Here is a 24,047-nt window from a genome sequence, read left to right as displayed (position 1 = left end):
TTAAGCGTGAAGAGGTAACAGACAGACAGACAGACAGACACACTTTCGCATTTATAATATTAGTATGGATTGTCTTGAGTGTTTACGAATAAAAATATTTCTATTTATATTTCTAAATCGTATTGTAAGATCTACAGGTGGTCCATAGAATGTTTCTCTTATTTAAGCTAAGACTGTGGCACGAACACACAATTTTCGTTTGACCTTAACTTTACTGTCAATTGTATTTATCAAAATGAGTTTCGTAAATAAAATCCCGCCTTCTAAAAAAAGTTACCTCAAATCATGGTATTTTTTTGCTCGTATCGTATCGTACAATATGAATACTGATTACATACGCCACTCTCAGTAAGTATTTCGATTGTGTTTAATTACCAAAACTTTTGCATACATTTTATAATGTGTTATGGCAATTCGAGCCATATTTTCTGAGAATTACTGAAATTCAAATACATTTTGACTAATTACATGTAGTGATAACTATTTTACTTATGAATTAGTTAAAAAATAACCAACCAGATGTGTGACAATCTAACTACAATAATTGACATGATGTTTGTCACTGCTCTTATCAATAATATTGGAGTGTGTCAACTAATGGGCCAGTGTCAAGAATTAGAACATTACTTATACAAAATATAAAGCATTACTCACAGGATCTACTTCAATCTGTAAAGGTGTATATCTCGCGTCGGCCGGCAATCTCTGTACGTTTCCATTGTACATCTTATTGTTACATTTCCACTCGTTCATTGGCGTCATTGGACTATTTCCTGCGCTTAATCTGTCACAATAGTTCTGATTGTAGTCCTCCCGCACTGAATTACTTGTATTACTGGCCAAAGGACTCCTTGCGGGGGATAATTTATCGCTCTGACTGTTCCAATACTGCTCTATGTCTATATGCCTAGGGTTCATATTGCCGATGTTATAATTGACTATAGGAGAGATTCCTCTAGGCGATGAACTCTCACTGAAAATATTAGGACTCCTTATGACTCTTAATGTATCTTGAGGCGTGCTTCCTTCGCTTATAGGGCCTCTGCCGGGCACTGGGGAGCTTGAAGTAGTCTGTATGACAGGTGACCTGTCTAACTCCGGTTTTCTGAATTGCTGTGGGATGCTAACGGGGCCTATCCGATTGTGTATGTCGGGTTCTTCTCGGGCTAATGCTGAGGTTTTCGGTTGAGCTTCGGCAGCCATTATGTGTTGGAGCTTTGAAACTTGTGTTTCGACGAAGCTTCGGGGTCTAGGGGAGGTGGGAGGTTTGTTCCGGAGAGGTACTGGGTTGGACTGGGTTTCTACGGGGTAGTTAGTGGGGGTGTTGGATAGGTCCTCGCGGTCGAGGCTTTCCATGGTGTCGTTGTACGAGACCATGTATTCCTCGTCTAAGCTTTCGGAATCGTCGTCTTCGCAATCCTCGTAGTTGATTGGAGTGTCAGCGCCGGGGAAGAATTCGCACAACGCCGCCATTATTTCTACAACCTGGAATATGACACCTATTGTTAAAACTTTTAACTTGTTATAATAAAGATAGATTTACGAATTAACAGCAAGTATCTTTGGACCACACGAAATATATCATTAACAATCAATAATATATTATTTAAAATACTCGATATTAAACTTTCGTGAGACATATATTAAACTGTTTAGACGACAACGTTTCACTCAAACGTTTATTTAAAATACACCAAATTTTCTTTATAACTATTATCATTTATTTTTCATTATATTTTTTTTTAGTCCCAGGGGACTCGAGGGTATAATATATCGAACGAAAGTGACGCAGTCATATTTGCTCAAATTATAAATGATACAGCCAAATGTGTTAATGGCAGCTCACCTTAGCCATACTGGGTCTTTCCGCTGGTTTCTTGTGCCAGCACTGTGTCATAAGTTGCTCAATGGGTTCGGGACATCCCTGTATTAGATTTGGCCTTTGCCCTGAAAATCACATTAGAAAAAAAAATTGAATGCACGAAAAAAAGTTTTTGGATAAATATAACATTTTTGGTACAAGTAAATATTCTTTTCTCAAAAATGGACGGCAAAGTCGACGTTGCCGGTTAAAAAATAGGTCGCGAAGTGCGTAGTTTATGGTCATTCAAAAAATTAAAAAGTTAAAAACATTGCAGTCTCGATTTCGGGACTGCAATGTCGCATACAAATTCCATTATTTAACGAGTTCCAAACTTTTTAAAACTTTTAATGGCCATATCAAATGAAGGCATAGGTCCCTTAAACAGCCAAACAGATGATCAGCACTTATTATTATAAAGCCTATAACAGACTATCGCACCGCACCGCGACCTTGGAGCGTCGCACCCATAAGTGAGAGCGAGAAACAGATATCTCTTTCTCGCTCTCACTTATGGGTGAGACGCTCCAAGGTCGCGGTGCGGTGCGATAGTCTGTTACAGGCTTAATGTTGGTACCGCGACTATTTAGGTGTCTCAAATAGGTTGGCGTATTTTTAGCAGAAAAATACACTTCTTTTTTTTTTAAAGGCGGCAAGCAAATTTTTTTAATAGTTGTATTTTTTTCTGTGATAATTAGAACGTTGCTTCTGTAAGTTCTGTAAAATATTTCTATTTCTTGCACCATTTTTGAGAAAAGCACTATATATGACTCGGCTGGAAGGCTACTTGCTGGCTTCGGATTCAATTAAACGGACTCCCAAGGTCGTCCGTTTAAAACGAATCCTCAGCCTGCAAGTAGCTACTTCCGAACCTCGACAATAATGTACTATTACAGGCTTGTATCGCAGACTGTTTTTTTCTTACCACACGCAACTAATACTCATCGAAACAGTTCTAAAAACCCCAAACACAATTAGTTTGCGTTGTTTTATCACAGAGCTTTCATGGCCACCTCCCGTCTCCATCATCAGATCAGCTCCATGTCATCATAATATTGCATTGTAGTCCGATTTACATATTATTATGTACCGACCCGCCCCGGCTTCGCACGGGTTAACAAATTAAACCAAACCTAAACGTTTGTCTTGAATCACTCTATCTATTTTATAAAAAATCGCATCAAAATCCGTTGCGTAGTTTAAAGATCTAAGCATTCATAGGTACAGGCAGACAGCGGGAAGCGACTTGTTTTATACTACGTAGTGATGTATGCAAAATTTCAGCTCAATCGGAAATCGGGAAGTGGGTCAAATTTAGCTTCCAAGATTTGACCCACACTAACAAACAGGGCAAGTTAAATAGTTAAAAGCTTGTAAAATAAAAGGTCAACATACGATCCTTCCAATTTTAATTCTAGTCAATTTCTTTAATTCTGAGTGTACTGTCCAATGGTACAGTGGTAGGCACAGTAAGTTATATAACCATACATGGTATACCATGTCGCCACACTAGCTGTATAGAATAGTAGATAGTTATATTAGGACAACAACTGTACTGGATATCTTGATCATATAATAATACCACGAGAGACAATCATGCAAATGTTTAATCTCTTTGTACGAGTAGGTCTTTTATTTTAGCTTCACAATAACAGGGGCCCGTTTCTCAAAAGCTTGTAACTTGTAATACAAACGGATGTCCCTTTTTGACAGCTATTGTTAGAAAGGGACTTCCACTTGTATTTACTAGTTAACCAATGTTTTCGGGCTTAGGGTTGGCACAACTTGACGTCCCTTTGCGTGTACGACCACAGATAAGATAATGACTTGAATTTTGACAAGCCGAAAGGGCCATACATTAGAAAGGGACTGCATGATTCATCCCTGGCTCGCTTTCAAACTTATTTTCTGTACGGTAGTACTATTATTACTTATTCTGTGCAGTACCGTCTTTACCGTGCCCAGGGCCGCCATCCTCAGGGGGCCCCCAAGGACAGACAGTAACAGTATATTTGATTACCCATAATAAATAGAAGATCATAGTAGAAAAATGTTAGTTTAATTAGCTTTCTTTACTTTCCAAAAGGGCCCCAAATTCTTATGTGCCCAGGAGCCCCAGCATAGTTTAAGACGGCCCTGATTCTGTGACAATACGTACAAGGAAGCGGCTATAGAGGCCAAATCCTTACAGTGAGACTTTCTTCTTCTTACTCAAATGCAAGAGCGAGAGAGAGATAGATAACAAAAATTCGATTTTCGTTTTTCGCATTCGGCTTAGGTAAGCCTGAGGACCTACTAGTAATAAAATGTGTTTTAGTAGGATTTAAAGTTAAGAATGAAAGCATACACAACTAGTTTAGTTTCTGTCTTAAACAAGTTCATAATATGTGATAAAACATTACCTAAATGTACTGCCCACATAATTTGAAATGCTGAACCACCTTCTTCGAAAGGCTTTCTTCTAGATAACACCTCCCATAGAATAATACCCCACGAGAAGACATCACATTTTTCTGTGTAGTTTGAGCCCTCAAATACCTAGAACAGAAATAAACAACATCATTAATATTGGTGCATTTTACACTGCAACAGTAAGTACAAATCTTAGTCTAGAAACAGTACACATTGTGCATGAAAATCAGGGATTTTAGGGCTGAGGAATCGGAAGTGTGTGCACAGTGGCCCGACATCTGAAGGCCTATGGCTAACACCATAATATCGAAAATCGTTGTCAGACTCTCAGGCCTCTCGGTAACTCAAATATGCAAGAGTGATAGAGAGGCAGATAATGATTTGGGTTATTCCCACTAGTTACCACCAAGTTGTTACCAGTGGTAACTATGTACTGGGAATTTTTTTCCCACCTTTTACCACTGGTAACTACTAGGAAAAATAATTCCCAGTAGTACCACCAAAATTTTGTTAGAGTTAAATACTAATAAAAACAGTATAAAATAGTATAGTATAAATATAGAGTGATTTAATATATAATTATAAGTCGATTAGAGTTTTAGTAAACTGCCTTAAAAGTGACCAAAACTATTGAAACAGTTTAACCGGTACTAGTAAAAAACTAAAATATACATATGTAAGGATAAATTTAATAATCCATTTAGAATATTTTTCAAGTGATTTTATTAGGTAATTCAAAATCACTCTATATTTATACTATACTATTTATACTGTTTTTATTAGTATTTATTCACTCTAACAAAATTTGGTGATAGTTACTGGGAATTATTTTTTTACCAGTGGTAAAAGGTTACCAGTGGTAAAAGGTGGGATTTTTTTTTCCAGTATTTACCACTGGTAACAACTTGGTGGTAACTAGTGGGAATAACCCGTAGGCCCTTTGGTGCAGTGGCCCTGGGCCTGGAATAACATTGATGTATTTAATATCTTTTAAAGCTATAATGACATTTATCCAAAAGATATATTTTGCATTTCTCTTTCTTTATAAAAGCCATACAATGTGATAACATAACATACCAAGAAGTGAATTGTTGGAATAATTAAATAAATTACTAATTTACAAACCCCTTCCGAGTAAAGAATGCTTATTATAAGTATAAGAACTTAGTCTAGGCTAAGTGTAAATTAATCACAATGTCTTAGAACAGAGGTATCTAAATTTATTGAGCCAAGGGCCACTCTGCAACTAAGATAAATTTGCAAGGCAAAAACTTGTCTTTCATAGCCGCGGTTGCTGTTACAGGCAAGGCAGAGCTTTCATAGCTGCTGTCACTGTTAAGCCCCGTCTCCATATCGCGCGGCAAACCATCGAACATTGGCTCGCGCGGCAGCCGCGCGCAATGGATACCGGGCTGCCGCGCGAGCCAATTAGATGCGCCCGGTATCCATTGCGCGCGGCTGCCGCGCGAGCCAATGTTCTATGGTTTTCCGCGGGTTATGGAGACGGGGCTTTAGAGGCAAGGCATTCGGTCAGCCACTTTTTTCCTACATGGTCCTACATGGGCTAACATTTTGCATTATGTGCGCAGAATGCATGAAGGTTGATATTGCGCACGTCAGTTAACATCCTTGGCAGTAAAAGTGTTAACAATTTCTATGTAGACCAAGTCACAGAGTATAAAAGTAAAATAATACACTTACTTCCGGAGCCATCCATGCGGCACTGCCTTTATTATTAGTCATGTATGTAGCTTTATCAGCAGCAGTTCCGAAGTCACAAATCTTCAGGCACTGCCCACCACCCACCAGCAGCAGGTTTGGGGGCTTTAAATCTCTGTGTATTAAGGGCTTGGGCTTCATTGAATGGAGATATGCAACACCCTGGAATTAAAATATGAATTTATGAGCATTCATTGTAATTATTATAATAGGTATATGGATTTCATGCTTACAGGACATTTACATTAGGCTCATTTACAGCAGCATACTATCTACCGTAGCGTTTTAAATATATTCCAGCTAATAGATCACCATGAGCAACAAACAAGCATTGACGTATAATATCTAAGGACGGGCGAATGGGGCACTAAACATCGTACTAGTTCAGCGGTGCTACCCATGAATTCCAGCCAATCGTGCAGTCTAACGCAACTAGTTGCGACCAATAGCGCGCGTAATGAGAACTCATCAACAAATCGCGCGCGTGATGCGAACTCATCAACCAATTGTAGCGTATTCACACCGCTGTACTGGCCCCTGTCATGCCTCATTATTAATGCCCGTAAAGCCAGTCCCTAGATATTTATGTCAATGCAAACAAGGTTATAATGATCAATATTTACCTCTGCACACTGCCGAGCCCAACTCATAGCATGAGCAGCAGTATATTTAGGCTTCGGGCGGTTGTGTAGGACGTTATAAAGGGAGCCCCCCTCAGCATATTCCATCACCAGACATACATTTGTGCCCTGTGTACACGCCCCATACAGCCGCACGATGTTCGGGTGCGACACACGCGACAACTGTCGCACTTCTATCGCGAACTCACGTTTCTCAGCCTCTGAGTTGATATGCTTCACAGCCACGAATGTGTTCCGCCATAGACCCTTCCACACAACACCGAACGCCCCCTTTCCCACGACCTGTTGACAAACCGATTATATCACCACACTATTAACAACAACAACAATAAATACATATGTTTGTTTAGCAATATTTACCTGTAACTCTTCTATCTCACTGTAATTTATCTCTTCGACAAATGTTAACGTCTGCTGTACGACAGGCGAATCTTGCGGATTGGAAGCCATGGGTACACTAAATATCACATTATCAAGTTGACTAGTTCTTACAAATATTACTAATTTAAAAGACTTATTTAAAATTACTTATCATTAGGTAAAAATGGTTGGTTATATCAATTTTCTCAGTATTGTTTGGCAGAGAATAGCAACTGCGACAGGGCCGCCATATTTGAAACTGAAGAAGAAATGTCACATGAGTAGTGTTGTCCTGAATCGTTTTTTGATACCGATTTTTAGCTAGAAAGCTCGAATATACTGTAATTCTTATTATTACATTTTATTTAAATGAAAACGGTGATTATTCAATAACAACAGGTAGGTACCTTTAATAAAATTAAGTTTATTTAAATAGATACTTAAATTTAAAGACAAAGAGACAAATCAGCTTGACAATCATTACCTATCCATTTATATTCAGCTTTTGCTTGGACTAAGATTCATGTGTTCCTTTAAACAGTTCATTGCTTCTTTACACTTAAATGTTACAGCAACATCGTAAGGGGTCTCACCCCTGTGGTTTTTGGCAAAAATATCGGCACCAAGATCGATTAAGACCTGAATGAGCTTGCAATTATTGCTCATGGCAGCGAAATGTAACACTGATCGACCACCTGGTACATTAGGATCGTTGATCAAGGCCCCTTTTTCAAGGAGCAAAGCAAGAAGTTCAATCTCTTCTGGTGTTGGAATACACATCATGGTAAATTCTGAAATAATCAGTCCAGCAAATCATTTTGGGTGCTTCTCAATACAATAATTTTCTAAGGATCATGGTGATCAAACTATGACCAGTTTAGAAGAGAGCATCGTTATACTAGCTTTGTCTGCGTAGAATGATGCTCCCTGGCATTCTATCTAACTATCTCCATAGGTAGGTGCCAAATTGTATCTTAATCGGTTCAGCACTTTAAGCAGCAACAGACAGACAGAGGAAGTTAGTAACAGACACACAGAGAAAGTTAAATTTGTATTTATACATTTTATAATATTAGTAGGGATGAAAAATATGGGTAATTCTTACGTAAAAATAATCCTGTGCTCAGAGGTTTTACCCGAGGTAAAATGACAGCTCCGTAGCTAAATAAAAGTTTTGCAACTTCCACAGACGGCCTGAAATAACATTTTTCCATATATTTTTTTACTTCAGCACCTATATAATAATGGTAACGGGGCCCCTAACTGTATTTAGAGGGAGTTTTCTTCAGTATTGTAGGTATTATAAGACTACTCCTTTTATGAATGCTGTTTATGACCTTACATCGTCTCGCAGAGTATGCTGAGGATTGCAAATATACCTAGCTCAGATCAAACGCCTTTCTATACGGAACGAATTACCTACCTAAGTTACCTTAAGTACATTTTAGAGGAGACATGAATTACCTACCTACTTAAATCAGGCTATTAAGGCTTTAAGTACTTATGTGTTATGTGTTTGTTAAATAGCAGTAATAAAAACAAAGTAATAATGTTCGATTACTTCGATTAGATTATTAGGTGCCTAAACCATGAGGTCCATGAGCATATGTACCTACCGAATAGGTACAAGCCGAATACATTCAAAAGCAATAACAACAGGTCCCTTTGTATGGACATTTTCATACAAGTAAATGATTTAAATAGCAGAAAAAAGATCTGGGCTAGACAACACTACCTATCTGAACTAAACTGTCATTCAATAGAACTTGCTAACTATGTAAACAAACCGCCATACTAAAATTGACCCTGAATGTCAATTTAATTACTAGTAACTTTTGTTTACAAAGTTAGCAAGTTCTATTGAATGACACTTTACCTCTATTGTGTCTAGGTTTGCCACGAGCAGGTACAAAATACTTTATTTTACCATGTATACTTTTTTGAAAATCCTTAGTTGTAGCCTCAGAGGCTTATAAAAAAAACTCACCTCCTCATGATGCATATCTGAAGTGGAGTCAGACCGACATTATCCATTACAGTTGTACTCGCTCCTGCTTCAAGCAGCATTTTGATAGCCCTAATGTTAACATCGTGCACTGCGAAATGCAGTGCAGTTCTACCGATTGGATCCCTCAGATTTACGTTCACACCCTCTCTAAAAATAAAAGTAAAAAAAATAAAATAAAAACAATTATAGCAATATTTATGAAACATAACAGTTTGCTATTACAAAGGGAGGTTCACACTATGATGTCGCACCGCCCGTTTTTATTTGGGTTCTGTAGTCAACTCTTCCTTATTAATTTTAAAATCGTTGATGGCTCGAAAGAGATTTGATCAAGATTTTAAAGGGATGAAAAATGAGGAAAAAGTTTTATTTAACAAAGGGTTACGTTATAGGTGATCACCTGATTAACTTTTCAATTAGATCATTGTCACCAAGCTCACAAGCTAAAATTAGATCGTTATCAGATAAGAGGAAATGAACAGCTTTCTCTCTTTCAGGATCCGATACTTCTTCGATCTGAGTTTGGTGTTTCTCAACCGTGAAATAGCCCCCGGAAGTGTCCGAGTGGAGTGAGGTCCAGCTAAAGTTTTGATCACAAGAGTTATCTGATTCTTCTTTGGAAGCTAGAAATGAGAAACAATTGAAATAAATTAACACTTGAAGCGAAAGAAATATGAAAGATCATAGAAAGATAATAATGTAGAACTAGAGCAACATATGGCCACGAGACTTGCAGTAACAGGCAGGGCCGGATTAAGCATGTCGGGGCCCCTAGGCAGTGCAATGCTCGGGCCCCCTTACAGTTAATTCTGCATACATAAGTTCAGTTATTCAGTACAGGGAAGTAAATTTTCGGTTTTATTTTCAACCTTCAGGTGTCGGTTGAGCCGATTCGAACATGCCGAACGATGTCTTTTTCGCTCTTGCGTGGACATAAAGGTTTTTTATATTAGTTTTTGCTGATTCCTCCTTGCGTCCAGTGTGGGGAGAGCTCTTTTTTCCTCAATAAGTAGTTAAATATTTTGCGAGGCTGAACAGCGATTGTCCGCTATAAATATTTTACATGTGTTTAAATGATTATTCATTAACCAGTCAAACTAGCATGTAAGTACAGGGTAAATCGGAAAAGCAATAAAAATCGCGAGCGCAGCGACCGCAAATTTTTTTTTGAAAAAATTGTGAAAGCGTGTTAAAAAAACCTAAAAATCCGAAGTTACCCAGTGAGGCGAGCTTTCATGCGAGGTCAAAGCCATGCTTCAGGATAAGCTCAGCTAGATCACAGACGCCAACCAATGTCCATTGTATTAAAAAGCGAGACCGCAGGCCGAGCTTGGCGCAGCGAGGCCAAAGGCTAAGCTGAAGAAGAGATTTGGTAGACGAACCAAAAATTGAAGTAAAAAGTGAGGCTAACGGCCGAGCTCAGCAATATCCACATACTTAACAAGCCCGAAGCGTACTTATAACCAGCGAGGTGAGCTTTCATGCGAGGCAAAAAGCTAAGCTTCTGAAATCAATGTTTATACATATTTGTTAAAAAGCGACGCCGAAGGTCGAGCTGTAAGAAAGCAGCGCTCTGATACGAACCAATCGTCAAATGTTACTCAACAATAATATATGTGTCATACAAGAGTTACTCGGAGGGCCGAAGTTTCATTAATGAGGTTTTAGGCCCTCGGGAGCCTGAAATTCGAGCTCGATTTACAGACTTTAAAAGCTATAAAATAACATAATTTACATACTTAATCATTTGATGATTGTGTGTCTGAGAAACTGATATTGGACGTTAGGTATAAGTAGGTACCATAAAAAAATATTTATGAATTTTGGCCATATGAAACACTTTTTTTTGGCGCGCGCGGGGCCACCGGGGCCCCCTAGCCGAGGCGGGGCCCTCTAGCCGTGGCGGGGCCCCCTAGCCGAGGCGGGGCCCATAGGCAGTTGCCTACTCTGCCTTAGGGTTAATCCGGCCCTGGTAACAGGGTATGGTTGTGACGACCAAGGCTCGTTGCATTTTAGCGAATTTTCCGTTTCGAATGGATTCTAAATCAATAAATAACACAGAATCATACAGTCGACAATATTTTATTATGTGGTAGGTATTATTAGGTATTCTTAAATAGGTATTTACTGAAATCAATAATCTTCATGAAACTGGGTTCGGTGAAAATGTCACTGCGTAGAAAAATATGTCGGCATCTAAATTGCGGCATGAAGTTGAGAAAGGTGCACCAATCGAATAGGATATTATTATTATTATTTATTGGTATGAACGAGAATTTCCAGCGACGCCGATGTGTGCCGGTGAAATTGGTCTGTCTTTACTCGATGCATCAAGAGACTGTCTTAGTATACGGCAGTGGCTATAAGTCACTAAATTCCCTCCCTGTTCTAACCGAAGCCTCTTGTGAAGATTTATAAGTTCAGCAATGTGGTCAGGTAACACTCGATCAGAGTACAATTTAGCCAGCAGCGATTGAAATAAATCTTTACATAAACGTTTCAGAAACATTTTGGAATAGTTAGACACTAAACAAAATAATTCATACGTTGACCGTGATCGGGCTGGGCCATCTTGGATAAAAGGATCAGTAGCAGATGTACATGCGTCCAGTTGAGGCGAACTTATAATATCCCGCTCATTGTTACTGAACGTTACATCAATTTCTTCATTCATATTAACATGGGAGTATTAGAGACTACTCTAAAACTAGTTTAACTTAAAATAAATTTCATTTACCTAATAGCTAAACAAGAAAATAATTCATAATAATATGACACTGACATATTATACTCGTAAAATCATCATAGGAGCAATCCTATAATATTCATGGCGTACAGTTAGCAGGTTGTATAGGTTGTTTTGACATTATACATAGTAATTAATGTCAAAAAGCTGTCACCAAGGTACAATTTAATTTCTGAGAATTTCATGAGAATTTTGATACCTTAATAACATCTTAATCAAATCGAAGTTAAGTCGTCCGTTAAGCGAACGTGTAATATCGGGATGGGGGAAGGGATGAGAAATGACTTAGCTGTAGGTAAATTATGTGTTTGCAAACCTTATGTAGATACGTTATATTTTTAACAAGCTTTTATTAGGTCGACCTGTATGTAATAACTAACTATGTAATGGAATCTAAGGTAACTAATTTAACCATCTTCCAAGGATCGTAACGTCATGAAAATTGGCAGCTGTATGTAGTTGTTGATGACAATACAATAATATGGTACTGTCGAACAGATCTGATGATGGAGACAGGAGGTGGCCATAGGAACTCTGTGATGTAACAACGCAACCTAATTGTGTTAGGGTTTTTTAGAGTTGTCTAGATGAGTATGTCGTAAGAAAAGTACAGTCAGCGATAAAAGCTTGTACCAAAAATTAAATTTTTGCCAAAAATTTATATTATTGCAAATTTCAATTAGGTACTTACGGAATTATTGCATTGCCTGCATTGAACATTGAACACACAAGTATTTACTACCGTCTTACTACCCTAGTAGTACCTAAGTAAGTAGTAAGGTACCTATACCTTGTACTGTACTAACAACACAAGAGGCTTTACCTAACTTTGTGAGTTTGTGACATTATATCAAAGGTACCTAAAGTTAAAAATGTGTTGAAACTAGGAATTTTAAATCTTATAGACATGTTATTAAAATTACGAAAATGTCAAATTAAACAACATTTATTCATTTAATACTAATTTAATACAGCAAGTTTATAATTTACACATACTAAACCATACTAGGCATAATTTAATATAAGTAATAAAATGTGAAGTTTGACTTCACTGTAAATATATAGACATTTCGGATTCTAAATTTCCACATTAATGTAACATGTTTAATTACTATATATTATGAATATTAATTGATTCTTACGAATGCAGAACAGATATGCAGGAAACGAGGTAGGATAGTCACACAAAATATTCGTAGGTATTTCACACTAGGCTAGGCTAGAGAGAACAAAGTAGGTTAAAACATTGTTTTGTTCGTAATACTGCTCTATATTTAGTACAAGGTGAATGTGTTTTTAGGCCTTTTCTCTTTTTTCCATTTATTAAGAAGAATGACTTGTAATATACTAAGACGTATCATCTTGTTACTAATACTTACTATTTTACTTATTACTAAACTGGTATCCGCTACTAACTGCGAATTAAATGCGCGACAATCTCCCGCCCCAAATTGCTACATAGGCGTCCATCCGACTACTTTATTGTGATGACATCGAAGCAACAGGACCATCATTTTCAAGTTGTTACGGCGATGCAACGAATGGACACCGAAATATGCGGATAGACTTAAAGTATCAGTCGCCGATAGACTGGAATGTCTTGTTCCTGTACACGTGGTGCAGAGCGGAGCAGCTCGGCAAGCGTGTAAAGGTCGTCCCTGGGCCTGTAGTTATTAGGTTGATGCATCATGCCATCAGAGCGCTTCCTTGCCACCATAAATCTCTTCATCTTATTGGCATATTGCCGCTTGCGTCGGGCCTCCTCATATCGTTGGGCAAGTTCAGCCGGGTCGACCGGGTACACGTCAGGGTAGCCACGAGCTAGTGCCATGCGGTTCTGCTCAGAGAAGTATGATGGTTGATGGGGGTATTCGCGCTCATGAGGGTTGAGAACCACGGGCTCATTGTACCAGATGTCACCGTTCTCATCAACCTCGGGCTGCTCATCGTCGACTGAGTTCACGCGTCCATAAAAACGATCTGCAGGCCATTGGTTGGCTGTCCACTGACTTTCTTGCTTCCTTCGCTCTTGAGCTTCCCACAAATTCAAAAGAGCTCGAACATCGGCAGCGCTTAGTCCTGAGTCTCGTTTGCGGCGTTCAGAAATAGGCCTAAAAGGAAAATTAATATTTACTCGACTGCCGGATGGAGGAATGTAATGGAATGACTTTATAGCTATTTTTTGCTTACCTGAAATTCTTCTTATTGCCCCCAGAGTTTTTGGTAGCCGTTTTGGCTGATGCAGCGGCTCCACCTACTTTCGTGCCACTGCCACGTTTGCTTCGGTGGTCATGATCATGGCTCAACGAATCAATTGGGAAAGGAGCCTTGTGTTCCTCGGGCCTGGCGATCGATATAAGTAAGTGTAAAGTATCAAGTTTTGACAAAGTATTTCAATAAAATCTGACTTGGGATTATATGTATGTAGGTATACCAGTTTGACTTACTTAAGGTTCTTCTTGCCCGAGCCGTTTTTGGTAGCTACCTTGGTAGCAGCACCGGCTCCTCCAACCTTTGTCCCACTCCCGCGCTTTCGTCTGCGCGAGTCGTACCCAGAGGACAAGCCCTCCTCCCGCCTGCCCGGAGGCTCAGCGTACAGTTCTGCCCCGTATGCTGGTCTCATGATAAGGTTATCAAGATCAGCCTGCGGTGGCGCGACATCATAACGCTGCGCTACACCCTGTTCGTAACCTTCAGAGTTGCCTAAAATATAGATTAGGGGCAATTAATAAAAGACATTCATATTGAAAGGAGAAACTAATAAGTTAAATGAATGTAGGTTATTTTATTAAATTATACAACGGGACTTAATCGCGTATCTAAGTTTTAAGATTTACCTCCGACGTTTCGAGGACGGCGTTGTCCCCGTGGTCTCGGAGAAGACTGGCTTAAGTTGACATCAGCATCGTCTAACCGCGCGAGTTTTTCGAACTACCCGCACTTAACTCGCGCGAAAAACTCGCGCGGTTAGACGATGCTGATGTCAACTTAAGCCAGTCTTCTCCGAGACCACGGGGACAACGCCGTCCTCGAAACGTCGGAGGTAAATCTTAAAACTTAGATACGCGATTAAGTCCCGTTGTATAATTTAATAATGTGTAAAAATCGTGAAAGTTTAAATCAGTGTGTAGATTATTTATTGTGAAATTTCAACTTTAGAGATACTCGATAGATTATTCGTTTAAAAGAGCATTCCGTTTATTGATAGTCGCGCAGTAGAAATTGTTGAAGACGGACAATAAGCTCATGACAGCCATCAGGAACTGTCCCATTAAAGAAGATTGGATGTGAGTGAGGCTCGCTTTGGTGTGGCCATTGTTACCTTCTTCGCTGAGCGCGAGCGGATACGGTTCCAAATCGTTTTTGTCGCTCTTGTTGAGGAATAAAGACTGTGTGTCATCTTTTGCTTGGTCCCAATTTTCAGGTAGTTCACCAATTGGACCGGCATCTAAAATTCAATTGATTGTTTTGGGTCTATTTGATAGAAAACATTATACTATCTAGTATTAATATTAAGGCTCATACCGAAGCGAGCTTACAGAAAAGATTTTTTTTATTGATTTGCGAAATTGTTAGTTATCTCATAAGGGCATGCAATAGCATTAATAAATTAGTAATGGCTGATTAGTCGAGATAACGCACATGGAAGCTCATTATAATTATAAATAATCTATACTCCGTACCCCGTGCAAGAAAACTTAATAAACCTATAATTAAAAGCTTAACATTTTAATGACCTAAAACAATATTTTAAAGCCATAGATCAATAAGTGGTCTATAAATAGAAATATGTAGGTGGATTGCGGTAGGCTCCATATTATGCCAGAGGAATTTGATGTCTCTGAAAGGAACTACGCAGCACCGGAACCGCGCAGACACCTGTTGCTAAATTTAGAGCGCAGCAAGCACCGGCTGATCAATACATGATAACAAAACAATCTGGTACACCGTCAATAAAAAGATAAAAGTTTCCTTTAAAAATAACAAATTGTACAATAGTTATAACGATTGCCGAAATGAAACAAAGAAACCCTATTACAGTATATTAAGATAATTGGGTAGTCTATAATATACGTACCCTTGCTGTTTGTAGGGGTTGGCACAGCATGAACTACTATAAAAACCGCGAACAACGCGGTTAACGAAATGTATAACATCTTCACGCCAGTACTAGATTGAATATGAGCTAACAATTTAAATGTAGCAAATACAGGACCGGATGCGATTGTTAGGTGGCCACTAGCGGAGCACAAGTGTCGCCTATCAGAGCTAACTGGAGAGAAAACCCGGTCTGTTGTCGATAAATTCGTAACATGCGCAGTAAGGACGCGCACAGAGACGGATTACCGGACATCAAACATCTTCTGACGTAGACAGGCCTCGGGTCCTGACCTTACCCTGTTGTTAATGCCTCCTATAAACTTGCTACTTACATGCACTTATGAGGATCTAAATAGCTTGATTGCCTACCCTTATGTTTAAAATAGGACGCATTCAAGTAAGAAAGTAATTTTGTTTATGAATAAGTTACCCAGTAGAAAAATTATTAAGTTAAACCATTCACCGCTAATTACAACACGTTGTCATTTTGCCTCTCTCTCGGGTTTCGGAAGCCCATGTTATTTATTGGCTACGACGTAGCGCTACGACCGGTACTCAGCGGCGAATGTGTTATTCAAATTAAATAAATATTAGTATATATAGTATATGTACTTTCTTGACATATGCCACAATGAGTCTTCAGAGTATATAAATCATAATCATATAATCTCATATCAGTCATATCATATACCTATGTATTTTTGTCAATTTTTGCTGTTGTATGTAATAGAAGCGGTGGCCTGGTTGAGAAAGTTATATGATTATTAAGTCCGCCTTTTGTACTGTAAGGTTTTTCTTTTGTGCAACAAAGGTTAAATAAATAAATAATAAAAACATGATATACAAATTAGTATTATTATTAAGACTTAGTTTAGAAAATGTTCTTTAGTAGGCAGCTGTCGTAGACGAGATTGCGATAGGTACTTAAAATACTTTACTCTTTGGATTAAGAGCCCGAGTAACCGCATTTAGTACGTTTATAGCTTCAAGTCCTGGTAATAGTGGTAATCAATTATTTATACACGGATAGCGAGTTGAAAGTAAATCATCCTATTAAGAGCTGCTTTGTTTACTCCCGGTAAAAGTAGATAATAGATAATATATGTATTTATATAATTATAAATATACAAATTAGTATTATTGTTAAGACTTAGTTTAGAAAATGTTCTTTAGTAGGCAGGTATGTCGTAGACGAGATTGCGATAGGTACTTAAAATACTTTACTCTTTGGATTAAGAGCCCGAGTAACCGCATTTAGTACGTTTATAGCTTCAAGTCCTGGTAATAGTGGTAATCAATTATTTATACACGGATAGCGAGTTGAAAGTAAATCATCCTATTAAGAGCTGCTTTGTTTACTCCCGGTAAAAGTAGATAATAGATAATATATGTATTTATATAATTATAAATATCTGGGTGACCGAGCTTCGCTCGGAAAACATATAATAACTCGGAAATGCGCGTTTTCCCAGAGATAAAACCTAGCTAGATCGATTTTTCGCCCCCAAAAACCCCTATATACCAAATTTTATCGAAATCGTTAGAGCCGTTTCCGAGATCCCCGAAATATATATATATATATGTATATAAATAAATAAATAAATAAATAAATAAACAAGAATTGCTCGTTTAAAGGTATTAGATAGATAGATTAGATAGATAAAATACTAATACCGGAAAAGTAAAAAAATCGGTATTTTTTTACCAAAAACCGGTAAACGCCAGTTTTGTATTCCCTACGAGAAGTGGGAAGTTATGTGGAGTCCAGACGAGTAAATTTTTCGCCAATCTGATGAAATTGTCCGATTGAATGAAGTTAGAATCTATGGAATGCAAATTGGTGATTAAATTGTGTACGTGTGGACGCTAGATGAGATTGGCGCCAATTATTTTCTCGCTCGTCTGTGGGCTTAGCACGGTAGCAGTTATCACGCAATATGGTATAAAATATGTGAATAAAACGTTAGTTACCGACGATTTTATCATGCATACTATGGTAGCAGACGATATATGGAGTTATCCACATTTGACAGCGGTAGATGACAGAAGACAATTTGCATAACATGGGGGTTGGATAATTTGACATATTATCCCATTTTGACAGTTCAACTTAGTTAATTTTATCTAAGTGCTTCTTAGGTGACGATAAGCCTTGTCGTGAAAGCAAAACTAGTGAATAAACCTATTACAAATACAAATTACAGGTAAATATCCGTTTTTCTATGATTATATTGAGAGTTATTAGTTACAATGTTCCGCTTTATATAATATAGTCAATATTTTATTTGCAGGGAAGTCAAATTTTATTATTCCTACTCGCGGCTGCTGTTGAAGAAACAAAGCGTCGAAAAATCTCGTGCATAGCTTTAAGAAACGCTTGCAACCCGTTTGATATGCCAGACAAAGAGTTTCGGCATATTTACAGAGTGTAAGGAGTGTGCAGTGCATTTATGTGCCGAACTTAACGCAGAGTCTCAAAACGGTGATGGATTACCAAAACACCTTAAAGGTAAAGCTTAATAAAATTGTAGTGTTTCTTTAAAGTTAATATGTATTCCATGTAAGACAGGCGTCTCAATGACAATGCTACTAAACTCTTAAATACTATCTCATATTATAATTGTAAAAATTAGTATGTTAAGATATTCTGTTGCACAATCTTATACTTACTAACAGAGGTTACTTATCTAAGCCACTTTTTACCTCAACATTCATATCCTAACCTAAAGGGGAAAGTCTACTTACCTAGGTACAAATATTACATCTATGTTCTTATTTGTTTTAGGTTTTAACAGTATTAGCTGTAATACTGGTAGCTGATGGCAACTACCAACGCGGGACTAGTCAAGATGATGGCTTGTCCATTGGCCAGACTACTGTAAGTCAATACCTTTCTCGAGCAACTTGCACACAGAAGGTAAGTTCTCTTGAGCACTGAATTAAGTACTTACTAGACATAAAAAACTGTGACGTTCCACTAGGCGTGTCTTAGTAACTTTTTTGAATAAGTATGAGTGTGGCTGTATTGTGCAATGAGATAGGTAACTATTGTTTGATAGTTATGTTAAGTAGTTACTGGGTCTAGGATACATACTGTTATTCTTCATATTCAATTATTCATTATGTGAAAAAAACTGACAATCACAATATAAATTCCTGAAAATCTACCATGTGTAATTTTAAGTGAAATTGTATATTGTGAGATAAATAAATCATATCATATCATAATCTGGGAATGCATTTAAGGTTTAACTAAGGCATCCAGTTCTAGTTCTATTGTGCTGTATTGTTGACAAACATACTTAGTCATATTTTTATTCAAAAAAAATAATACAGGCCTATTGCTTGATGACTAGCGGAATGCGCAGCAAGCAGCAACCTCGAGTCTAGGACAAAACTTAACTTTCATATTTTTGGTGTGCATCAGTAAGCGTTCATATTGCTCTTCACGAGACTCCAATGGATAATACATATATAATATGTATGTATGTATGTATATATAAACTCTTTATATATACATACATATAAAAACATACATAATATATAAAAACTAGCGGATAATATATATAAAAACCAATGGATATTATTCCCCGAAATGGTCGTTCCCGTCGATTAGTTACTAGTAGCTATATTTTGGGTGCAAATAGCCTGCACTCATGTGAAAATATTTCATTCATAGCTGCCACATGAACCTGCTGTTACTTATTTCCTTATTTTTCTTCCAGAAAACTTCTCGTGGATACAGGGGGAAATTAAGGAAGGCGCTCCCCGAGGACTTCCTAAGCATCATGCACAAAACCGGCTGTTGTTAAGAGCCCATCAACCTGCACACTAGCGCCACTGCTAAGTAATCGTGATTATTTCAATTTAACGAAATATATTTAAAAAAGGGGGCTGCTACGCATTGTATCTTGTATTAAAGTACCTTTTGAATACTCGTACATCAAACTAGTTTCTATGTTGCTGGATTCGTCAATCTATGCGTCCAAGTTAAAACGGCCGTTTTTGTTTTGAGTTTATAGATTGACGAATTCAGCAACATAGAAACTAGTTTGATATATTCACAAGGTACTTTAATACAAGATACAGTACGTAGCGGCCCCCCTTTTTTAAATATCTTTCGTTAAATTGAAATAATCATGATTATTTAGCAGTGGCGCTAGTGTGCACGTTGATGGGCTCTTGAGAATGTGCGCGTGCGAGCCAGCTTAATAAATACTTATTTCGCCAATAACCAACTATGTTTTACTATCACACAAATACCTACCTCATCTATTTACCTATTTTTCTATGGTCAATCTTCATACAAAACAGCATTCCCCGCATGTAGGTGTCGCTTATTCTTATTTTTCATTTTAGCGTACAAAATCTGTCACTGTTACTACTTATAGCTTCTAAACGTATTTAATCCGACTTTCATATATATACACTATAGTATAATTAAAGCATTTTAAGCACGTTCTTATTTAAAGACGCATCTAGTTAGTCTGTGGCGGTCAAAAGGTTAAATAAGAATATTCCTAAATGCTCTATTATGCTATAAGTCTACCTACTTTAGTAACTATAACTACGGTCAGACAGAGTTTAATACTCTAATAATTAATGTTAAATTTTAAAAAACTATGTTAAATCCATTAACAACAATGTCAATATTCTCGCGGCGTTGGCACTGTTGTCAGTCTTCTATGTTTACTAGGTAAGTTAAGAGCCCGTCAACGTGCACACTAGCGCCACTGCTAAATAATCGTGATAATTTAAATTTAACGAAAGATTTTTTTAAAGGGGGCCGCTACGTATTGTATCTACATAGTATTAAAGTAACTTTTGAATACATCAAACTAGTTTTATGTTGCTGGATTCGCCGATCTATGAACTTAAAACAAAAACGGCCGTTTTAACTTTGGACGCATAGATTGAAGAATCCAGCAACATAAAAACTAGTTTGATGTATTCAAGAGGTACTTAAATGTGACGGAATCTATGAAAAGGGACCTTATTGTCGATGGCGCTTACGTCATTATTAAAGATGCTCCGATATAAATATAATGCCGCGCGATGTAAGCGCCATCGACAATAAGGTCCCTTTTCATAGATAATGCCCCAAATACAAAATACAGTACGTAGCGGCCCCCTTTTTTAAATACCTGACGTTAATTTGAAATAATCACGATTATTTAGCAGTGGCGCTAGTGTGCACGTTGATGGGCTCTTAACAATATCGGCTCTGTGCTGCTGGAGAGAATATTATAAATGGGTAAATAACACAACTATTGCCAAAAAGATAAACCAAGTTTATTTTCACATTAAATTATGGTATACAAACAAATCATTAATTGTCGTCCCCGGTGCGAAAGTGCCCATGATGCTAGCAACTTTTCAACGCTGGATTACTATGGGCAGCTTTTGCACCAGGAACGGCTCGGAGCGAGGGCCGTAATGTATAGGTATACATAGTAATGACCTGAAAAGGGAAAAAGTGTTTTGGTCTCAGACACACTCAGAGTACTCAGACAACGATATAACCGGAGAGTTAGCCACGGAACCCCTTTGTTGCCCATCCACTCACACACCCACCGCTGAACTGCTGCCATGCTGGATTAATTAATAATGATAGTATGGCCCACTAACTAGAGGGATTTCGTTGCTCTATAAATTGCATAAGTACCTATTTCCGTGGCTAGCTCTTAGACTAATATATATAATATACAAATACTTAAATACATAGAAAACATCCATGACTCGGGAACAAATATCTGTGCTCATCACACAAATTAATGCCCTTACCGGGATTCGAACCAGGACCGCGGCTTCACAGGCAGGGTGACTACCCATTAGACCAGACCGGTCGTCAAAACATATATATGTACTTACATAAGAGAATTTGGGACGTTAGCCGCGTACCCTGCCTCGTTTCCAGCCTTGGCCACCGGTGGACTTGATCACTTTATCTTTAGTGTATGACATATATTTCAATTTATAAGAACTGAAACAAACTACTAATGATGTCGCGGGGTAAACTATAAAAATACTAACGCGTTGGCCACATTGCGCGACTGGCTCCGGCTAAGGCAGGGAAGGCTAGATGGGAACGAAAGGTCCGAACGCTGTGTCTCGCTACAACCTATGGTTGTCGCCTTAGCCGAAGCCAGTCGAGCAATGTCATGGCCAAGCCGTAAGGCTAAAGGCTTCGTCACACAGGCGCGTTTTCCGGGCGGGGCGTTAGCGGGGCGCGCCGCTTTTACATATAAAACGCTCACGCCCCGCCCGGGAAACGCGCCTGTGTGACGGAAACTTAAGCGTATGCTGAGACGCAGGCGACGTAGGTCACGCAGCGCAGCACAGAGCGATTTTTGTAAAGTATAGAACGTCCTTTAGGTACGCACACTCCAGAGTAAGGACGTTCCATACTTTACAAAATCTGCTCTGTGCTGCGCTGCATGAACTGCGTCGCCTGCGTCTCATAATACGCTTAGCCTAGTGGCATTATTCATAAAAGTGTTACTGCCCTGAATTAGCTATGAATCGTTTGTCTTTATCTGTCATTTTGACTTAGATAAAGATAAGATAAAAGATAGTTTATTCAAGTAGGCATAATTACAATGCGCTTATGAACGTCAAATAAAGCTAGGTAGACCGGCTCCCTTATGTATTTGAAAGAAAGGGATAAAAAATTATTTAACTAAATCAGGTCCGTAAAGTTTTATGAATAAGGTGGTAAGTACATATCTTGTCAAATAAAAATGATATTTTTGATAAAAGTTTTTATTGCCGACTATAAAGGCCCCTGTACACAATGGGCCATCGCCGGCCAAACCAAGGGACGCAGCCATGCGGTAGAATGAGATAGCAATATCACTTGCTCCCTCTAACGCATAAATGCGTCCCCCAGAATGGCGCATTGTGTACTGGGGCCTTAACAGGCAATTAATACCTACTCATAAAAACAATTTCTAAGAAACCCAAACACAAATTAGGTTGCTTTATATATATCAAAGAGTTTCTTTGCCCACATCCTGCGTCCATCATCAGATATTCGGTGGTACCATAATATTGCGTTATCAGTTATCACCCAACTTAAATAATGTATATTAAGTTTTAGCTCAATCGAATAAAGAGACGTGGGGTCTAATTTATCTTGTAATATGTACTTGATACATACATTGCAACTTAAAGGTTTGTTAGAAAAAACCTTTTAAATACCACTGTAATAGTTTCACCTACATATGCTTAACAAATAAACACTTTTACTATTGACTTCGAAATGCATGGACGTGCCTGCTGAGAAGTGTGTTCCAGGCAGAAAGTCAGAACTTTTTTTTGGCGCACTCTCTCGTTCTATAGCTAAATATTATGACTATCCCTTTTCTAAATAAGTCATTAAATAATTGAGGCTGCAGATTTTAGTTAATTTCTATCGTGTCCTCGATAACTTGAGTGTCCTCCAATATGTTATGACTGAAACAGAAACAAATAGATTAGATGAGGTCATGATTCTATAGTGGCGCAGGCTAGTACAGAGGTTCATTTGCAAATTATAAGAAATTAATGTCATTTTTAGAAAGCTGTCGTTTTTAAGTCAGGGGGATTTTATAGTTTCATTGGTCCGATTTCGTTTCGACTGAAAATAAATTAAATTTTGTTCCAGTAACTATTAATCCGTTATTTAAAGCATTTTTGTTTTTATTATTTTATTAAAGAGTACCTATTATGTATTAAAGTGTAGTCTATGCCACCTGCGGCATAAAAACATACCAATGAACATCTTATTCAACAATATTTGTCTCAGTAGTTAAGCTTTTATGCTAGGGTAATACACGACACAAACATACCCACACACATACATACATACCTACATACATAGGCTGCTAAAATCATAATTCTTCCCATTGTCACGTATACAATCAAACCACTTAGGGTATTGCAAATGAAAACATTTAAAATAAGAGTACCTACTTAAATCTTTCAATTAAACTGCTGGCAATACACACTAGGCTATGCCTGCGCAGTTTAGCATGTACACTGTACAGTTCAACTGCACAGGTAAAGCCGGTTTGGAAACTGCAGTCGAATGCCTTTTTACCTGTGCAGTTAGACTGTACATAAAAATTAAATATTAATAATATTTTATCCTTATGTCTTAGATTCATGGCACAAAGTGTGGTGGTGTTTTTCTTTTGTCAATACACTTGAATTCTTACA

General features: G+C 38.0%; 3 protein-coding genes across 4 annotated transcripts in view; all 3 read right to left on the bottom strand.

The window, feature by feature from the left end:
* LOC134654021 (mitogen-activated protein kinase kinase kinase 7-like) overlaps positions 1–7,255 on the bottom strand; it is a 43,212-nt gene extending 35,957 nt beyond the window's left edge. The window contains exons 1-6 of the mRNA XM_063509408.1: positions 6,994–7,255; positions 6,616–6,915; positions 5,975–6,154; positions 4,264–4,399; positions 1,847–1,947; positions 655–1,485 (exon numbers count right to left, since the gene is read on the bottom strand). Of these exons, the coding sequence (XP_063365478.1) occupies positions 655–1,485; positions 1,847–1,947; positions 4,264–4,399; positions 5,975–6,154; positions 6,616–6,915; positions 6,994–7,083 (1,638 nt within the window). The 5' untranslated portion in view covers positions 7,084–7,255. The remainder of the gene's footprint in view (positions 1–654; positions 1,486–1,846; positions 1,948–4,263; positions 4,400–5,974; positions 6,155–6,615; positions 6,916–6,993) is intronic.
* A 236-nt stretch (positions 7,256–7,491) lies between these two features.
* On the bottom strand, positions 7,492–11,675 carry LOC134654279 (serine/threonine-protein phosphatase 6 regulatory ankyrin repeat subunit B-like). Its single transcript, XM_063509745.1, has 5 exons — positions 11,603–11,675; positions 9,402–9,624; positions 8,981–9,148; positions 8,099–8,187; positions 7,492–7,784 (listed from the first exon to the last, which is right to left on the bottom strand). The coding sequence occupies exons 1-5, from the start codon at positions 11,673–11,675 to the stop codon at positions 7,492–7,494; spliced, it is 846 nt and encodes a 281-aa protein (XP_063365815.1).
* A 1,395-nt stretch (positions 11,676–13,070) lies between these two features.
* LOC134654032 (putative neuropeptide precursor protein) lies at positions 13,071–16,043 on the bottom strand. Of its 2 annotated transcripts, XM_063509421.1 has the most exons (5): positions 15,826–16,043; positions 15,070–15,195; positions 14,195–14,450; positions 13,938–14,090; positions 13,071–13,858 (listed from the first exon to the last, which is right to left on the bottom strand). In XM_063509421.1, exons 1-5 carry the CDS (start codon positions 15,902–15,904, stop codon positions 13,315–13,317), a joined length of 1,158 nt encoding a protein of 385 aa, XP_063365491.1. In that variant the 5' UTR covers positions 15,905–16,043; the 3' UTR covers positions 13,071–13,314. The 2 variants fall into 2 exon arrangements, with proteins under 2 accessions (XP_063365491.1, XP_063365492.1); XM_063509422.1 differs by lacking the exon at positions 15,070–15,195.
* Between the last annotated feature and the right edge of the window lie 8,004 nt (positions 16,044–24,047).

The sequence above is a fragment of the Cydia amplana genome, chromosome 14 (genome assembly GCF_948474715.1).
Source record: "Cydia amplana chromosome 14, ilCydAmpl1.1, whole genome shotgun sequence".
In the NCBI taxonomy this organism is placed as follows: Eukaryota; Metazoa; Arthropoda; class Insecta; order Lepidoptera; family Tortricidae; genus Cydia; species Cydia amplana.
The sequence above is the reverse complement of the archived record's forward strand: the minus strand, read 5'-3'. Positions and strand labels throughout refer to the sequence as shown.